This window comes from Callionymus lyra, chromosome 17 (genome assembly GCF_982586985.1).
Source record: "Callionymus lyra chromosome 17, fCalLyr1.hap1.1, whole genome shotgun sequence".
Classification (NCBI taxonomy): domain Eukaryota; kingdom Metazoa; phylum Chordata; class Actinopteri; order Syngnathiformes; family Callionymidae; genus Callionymus; species Callionymus lyra.
In genome coordinates this window covers 5,193,907-5,200,919 of record NC_141834.1, presented here as the reverse complement: position 1 = coordinate 5,200,919, position 7,013 = coordinate 5,193,907, and the positions used below count along the sequence as shown (strand labels likewise).

The window sequence follows — 7,013 nt, the reverse complement described above, 5'->3', positions numbered from 1 at the left end:
ATCTGAGCCAGAGATTATTTGATGACATTAGCTTCAATGCTAACAGCATAGCTAACTACTTTTCTTTTTACATAACTTGTTTTTTAAACGTTACTAGATTATTTGTGCTTGGTAGGGAAATTATGGTATACTTATGTTTTATTAGAAGACACGTGGCTGTGTGTTTAACTGTTTTATAATACTACTAGACTAACAGGTACTGGTACTGTAAGATAGCAAAGATTGCATCAAGTTTAAATTTGCCGTCATTTCAATCATACAAAACATTTATTTTAAACATTTATTCATCTTTTGTTTTGGCGTGCTCGGATTAAATCTTACTTTTTTAACTAGAAAAAAGTAAAAAATAAATCTTATAATGATGTTGTCACGTCTCTGAAATAGCCATAAATCTGTGAATCTCTAAATCATTATTTATAATTGATGATACTTGTATTTAGAAATTTCCCATTGTAATGATAGACCATGAATACAATTCAAATAGCGAGTAGTTTGGAAACAAAATAAAGTTTTAATTTATAATTACAATGACATTAAAACGTGTCTTATTCAACTGACAACAATCCAACGAACGGTTTGATTTCTTTCAAATACATTTGAAAACATGCTCTGTGTGATGAAGAGACAACTTATAATCTACCAGATTCCTCTGCAAAAGTGACGTAAAGCAAACGCGTGTCCGAGTCCAGGTGAGTGACCTCTGGAGTGGGCGGTGAAGAACAGACGCTGCTTCCACTCCGTCCACTTCCTCCTCGTCTTCACAGCTAACATGGCGAAACCCACAGAGCCTGGATCGTACCTGCTGCTGCAGAACTACATCGGGGGAGAGTTCGTTCCATGCAGCCGACACATCGACTCCTACGACCCCTCCACCGGGGAGGTCTACTGCCATGTTCCTGACAGCGGAGCAGAAGAGGTGGGACTGTCTTTGACTTCGACATGGTTATAATGTTGGACCTACATGTGGTTTTTAAAGTGGTAGCAGAGCCCTGACCTCTGGACAAACACTTGGTCACACATTAACTTTGTGTGCAATGGAAGATATTTTTTGTTATGAATATTTTTAATTTAACATTTAAAACTAATTACCTTTGACCCATAACAAGGCCTGTGTCATAGTAATCATTACACACGCATAAAGTTTTAAATTGCATTCGAAAGACGACTGGAAATGAATTTAATGGGAGGATTAGTGCACTTCATAAATATTTAATATAATTTTATTCTTTTATTCAAATATGAATGCAAGTCATAATATGAATGCAAGTCATATCCAAACCATTTTTAGTTAAACCGTTGCACAAAAGTAAGGAAGAAAATTCCTAATTAAATATTTAAATGGGTAATATTATAAAACATGTATATAAATTAGTATTTTTTATGAAATTAATTCACCAATAGGAAAAGAGTATTCAGTTCCCTTCTGTAGAAGTTAGACAGAGAAATGTGATTTGCAAACTGAATTTACCTGGAAAATCATTAAAAACAATATGTCACTGTGTATAGTTGTTAGCAGTCAGGTCTTCTCACTCAAGAACTCTCCAACAAGTGTTTTCTTCTAAGATTTGGAAAGGTGTCAATGATACTGCATATGTGGAAATAAATAAAAGGGATCATGACCTATTACTTGGAGGCCAGATTGGAAACTTTGTTTATGGCATACCCTAGTGTCAGAACAGTGTAACTGCAAAGTTGTTGATCATTCATTGACCATGACCTACTGCTTTAGACTATGCAGTAAAAAGCCTGGGTTCTACGTGATCAAAGGTCAAGATGAGACGGAAGAAATATTCACTCGCCAACCACATGCGGAAAAATTGAATAAAAACTTGTAGAAAATCATTAAAAATTACATTTTATCAACATTATTGTTGAATATTTTGGAACAAACACGGGCAGTAAACTTTGATGCAGTTTGATGGTCAGGTCAAATGCAAACAAAGCTAAAGTAGAGATGGAAATTTAATTAATTAATATATGGATGAAAAGAAAACAGTAAAACCTATCCATGTTAATTTTGCCTCAGAAATATATATGTATATACAGTATATACTGTTTATCTAGTGCTTGTATTGTGTGATATTATTTCATTTTTTTAATTCTGTACTGAAAACGCAAAAAAATGTTTGTGTTTACAACACTAGCAATAAAAGTTTCCTATTTCTGATATATAAACCATATTTAACTGATGCAATTACACTAACATAACAGTGGAGGGAGCCAGAAACAAATATGTTCAAGCCTCCAAAGTGCTGCTCAATCTGAAACTATTATTGTAAACGCAACAAAGTGTGTGTACTACTATTTATTTTTATCATTATTTAAGAAAAGTGTCCTGCTCGAGTGTATGAGAACATTTTTAAAGGTTATTAAATTTGAAGTGTTGAGAATATGAAGGTTTTAGAGTCAATAACCAGACACAATTTTCAGGCTGTTGCTCCTAAGTTTTGGAACGATCTTCCTCTCTCTTTGTGTTTGATGGATCTACTGACTCCTCAGTTTTATCTTGATCTTTAAAGTATATATTTTTTTGAATATTGTTTTGATTGTTTAAGCGCTTTGTGACCCTGGTCTGGAAAAGCGCTATATAAATAAATATTACTTTCTTACTTACAAATGTTGTGCAGGTGGAGGCAGCTGTGGCAGCTGCTAAGGCAGCCTTCCCGGACTGGTCCGCTCGCAGCCCGGAGCAGAGAGCTCTGGTTCTCAACAAGCTGGCCGACCTGATGGAAGCCCAGCTAGAGGAGTTTGTCCAGGCCGAGTCCAGAGACCAAGGTGACAAGTGTGGACTCACGAACTAATGATACTTGAAAACACATTTTCTTTAGGCTCTGTCGTCATTAAGAAGGTGTCAGTTGAACTTTGAAACTTGAACTCAGGCGTCCCCCAATGGCATTATATTGACGGACCCACATTTAGATCAAAACAGTAAAAATAAATTGTAATTTTCACTATTTAACAGGTTAGTTTTATAAAATAAACTTGACTTACGTGTAATGACATGTCAGAGCAACATTTTTTTTAACCATATTTTGGTGACAACACATTTCAGACAGTAATAATCAATAATACACATTTTTATTCTTTCTCTGCGGCCCTGTAACAAATCCCTACTAATACTAACTAATACCCGTCCCCGGACCGGGGGTTTGGGGACCACTGCTTAAACTAAGCAGATTCTGCTGACCCTCGACACAACCCTGGTTTGGCGAAAGAAGATTTCGAATTACATAATTTAGGAACTATTTTGCTTTTGAAACCTGCGGCTTCTACAACAATTTGACTTATCTGTGTGTTATTGGTCAATAATACCCTCCAGGAGGCGCTCAAGAGCGAAAGAAAAGTGAGAGAGAGAAAGTTGGAAATCCAAATGATGTTTAACAAGAAGAACAAAATAAAAATTTAGCTGTTGAAGAAGGAAATGTAAATGTGGCACAGAAACGTGGCATCAATGAATTAATAGTAGGAGTTGGAGACGGCAGCGTAAAGCCCAATTACTTACTCTAAATGCACTTCTTCTATCCGATCTATATTTATATGCATTTATTTATAATTACAGTTATAGTTTACATTTATATCCCAATTATTTACAGCCAACTACCTCAAATTCAATGCTTATTTCAGCGGTTGCCTAGCAACGACATTTCGTGGCGAAGTTTCACTGTTGAGTTTTCTGTGCAATGACAATAAAAATAAGTCAAAGTCGGAAGAACCATCTCAATGGTTAATAAGATGTCAATAGGTTCGATACATGTTTCACTGACCTTTATTTCTCGTTATTGTTTTGTCACCACTTTCTTCTCGCTCAGGTAAAACGCTGGCGTTCGCCCGCACCGTGGACATCCCTCGCTCGGTCCACAACTTCCGCTTCTTCGCGTCGTCGGCGCTGCACCACACCAACGACTGCAGCCAGATGGACCACATGGACGTCCTCAACTACACCCTCCGCTCCCCCGTGGGCGTCGGTGAGTGACTCCCCCCCCTCTCTCTCTCGCGACCTCGACCTCGACTCCCATGTCAACGTGTGACCTCGTCCCTTCAGCCGGACTCATCAGCCCCTGGAACCTCCCCTTGTACCTGCTCACCTGGAAGATCGCACCTGCCATCGCCGCGGGGAACACGGTGGTGGCCAAACCCAGCGAGATGACCTCGGTCACGGCCTGGATGATGTGTAAACTGATGCGACAGGCAGGTAGGACAAGAGTCAAACACCTGAGATCAACCATATGATACAAGTACGGGGCTATTCCACGCACTTACAGATCTTCAGCAACAGAAATAGCCCCATATAAAAAGGTCAAAGTCTAAAATTCCTTTGGTGTGTCCAGGAGTTCCTCCCGGTGTGGTCAACATCGTGTTCGGTGTCGGCCCACGAGCCGGGGATGCCCTCGTGGGTCACCCCGACGTCCCGCTGGTGTCCTTCACCGGCTCCACGGCCACGGCTCGGTACATCACCGAGCGCAGCGCCCCCTACTGTAAGAAACTTTCGCTGGAGCTCGGAGGGAAAAATCCAGCCATCGTGTTCGCCGACGCAGACCTGGACCAGTGCATCCAGACGACGGTGCGATCCAGCTTCTCCAACCAGGTGCGTGCGATGTGAAGGTTATTTGTTAAGTTGCAGTGACGCCGTCTGTCCACGTGGAGGCGACAAACCCCAACTTAATTCTCTTGCTCGCCCTCAGGGTGAGATCTGTTTGTGCACCAGCAGGATATACGTGGAGAGAAGCATCTACTCTCAGTTTCTGGAGAAGTTTGTGGCCGCGGCTAAGAAGTGGAAGACTGGAGCTCCTTCCGACCCGAGCAATAACAACGGAGCTCTGATCAGCAAAGAACATCTGGAAAAGGTGGAGGACATTTATAAAAGCAGAAATAAACATGTGGAAATAACTATTCGACAGAAAAACCATCAACATGTGCAAAACATCTCTTAATTTGATCAATAAATATTTTAATACTTAAATTATTATTTTAAATAAACAAGCATGATGTAAAGATCCCTTATTCAAATGTATTGGGTTTAATTTGTATTATTTTGAAGGAAAACAAATGAGAAAACAAAAAATTAATGTCCTGAAACAAATTAAATTTACGTTTAGATTTAAAATTAAACGTAAACTAAATGATGTGTCTATCAGGTTTATGTTTTTTATTTCTTATCTAAAGCCTTATTTGGCTACACAATACATGCATAAATGCTAAAAAAGACGAATGAAAATTTGATAAAATGAAGGCAAATAAGACTCAAAAATTATACTACAATCAAATAAATGTTCAGTGAAGTCTCTGAGGGACCGTCAAGCCAAAATATATTATCAGAAATGTGATAGAAAAGACTTTTCAGCAACAAAAAAAGAAACAAAATTGAAAAATCAAGTGTAATATGATGAGAAAGTAAATAAATAAGAATTGTAATATTATTTCATTTCATTAATGTTTTTTTTTCTTCAAAATAAGTTTGAAATACTTTTAAAAATCTTTAAACAAGCCCAGATTTGAACTAATGATGATTATGCAAATAAATTAGTTTGTTGCCTTCTGTGGGTTCCTAACTTCTCTTACATGTAATTCATTAAGAAAAAACAATACATGTTTATTGTCTATTAAACCAGGACAATAGTATTTGAGCATCTATTTCTTGGTCCGTCTCCAGGTCCGCAGCTTCGTAGCACTCGCCAAATCTGAAGGTGGTTTGGTCCACTGTGGTGAAGGCGTGGACGCGCTGGACCTCCCAGAGGTCAACAGAAACGGCTACTTCATGCCGGCCACCGTCATCTCAGGTCTGCCCGACAGCTCCAGGGTGATGCAGGAGGAGATCTTCGGGCCGGTCACCTGCGTCAGCCCCTTCGACACGGAGGAGGAGGCGGTCTCCAAGGGCAACGGAGTGCGTTATGGGCTGGCGGCGACCGTGTGGTCCAGAGATGTGGGCAAAATCCACCGCATGGCCAAACGCTTACAAGCGGGTCTGGTGTGGAGCAACTGCTGGCTGGTGCGAGATCTCAACCTCCCCTTTGGAGGGATGAAGAACTCCGGCGTGGGACGAGAAGGAGGAAAAGATTCCTTTCACTTCTTCACCGAGGTCAAATGTGTGACCATCAAACACTGAGGCAGAAACACAAATGAAAAAAAAGTTTAAATAAATCTAGTTTTGAATCAATCAAGCCTTGATGGAATTTGTATTGTAAACAATGAACCAATGCACTGAAAAATCATTAACGTTACTTTCAAAACTGCAACTAAACCAACTATAACTAGTACTACTTACAGGTCAAACTATTTTTCATCGATATCAATAATATTTTTATGACTTAGTTTACCGAACGACAGCAGAAAACTCAATGGTTGTAATGTGGCCTACACAATATTTGACTCGTGACATCGTATTTTAGCACACACAGTAGAATAAAAGTGGTCCACATGTCACTCAATGACATTCATTTTATATTTGCGAAACACTGCCACCTGCTGGGAATTTGTTATAACACACGCTATATATGATTAAAACATTTATTTTTAACCATTTTACCATTAAAGTAATAGAGAAAGAGATTTTTCAGAAAGCAACTAAAAATACACCCCACATAAAAAAATTAAATTCATCACAAAAAAACCCCCATAAAAAATACAAAACTACAAAACAATGATAATTGGTATTAATTAGACGATTCAACCAGAAACGTGTAAAAGACAAGGTAGGGTTCAATTTACTGTTTGTTCAGAAATAATAATTATTAACATTTCTGAGGAGATTTGTAAAGACTAGAGAGATTTCTCTGTTCCAACATTAAAGAATACTTTTTTTATTTTTTATAGATTGATAAATACTTTATTGATCCCCTGGAGGAGAAGTTATTTTATCCAGCAGCAATAACACATCCATCCATACAAACATCTATAAATACATTTAGAACAATCAAACAAATAAATAAATACAATCAAATAAACAATAAATGCATACAAAACAAATAAAAAGATAAATAAATAATTCGAAAAATGTCAACGAGAGTAAAAAAGTG

At 38.2% G+C, this 7,013-nt stretch overlaps 1 protein-coding gene across 1 annotated transcript; it reads left to right on the top strand.

Moving 5' to 3' along the window:
• Positions 1 to 754: 754 nt before the first annotated feature.
• aldh8a1 (aldehyde dehydrogenase 8 family, member A1) lies at positions 755 to 6,154 on the top strand. The gene is made up of 7 exons (XM_087778951.1): positions 755 to 916; positions 2,628 to 2,775; positions 3,810 to 3,965; positions 4,043 to 4,192; positions 4,329 to 4,585; positions 4,683 to 4,844; positions 5,651 to 6,154. The coding sequence occupies exons 1-7, from the start codon at positions 770 to 772 to the stop codon at positions 6,101 to 6,103; spliced, it is 1,473 nt and encodes a 490-aa protein (XP_087635077.1). The 5' UTR covers positions 755 to 769; the 3' UTR covers positions 6,104 to 6,154.
• The last annotated feature ends 859 nt before the right edge of the window (positions 6,155 to 7,013 follow it).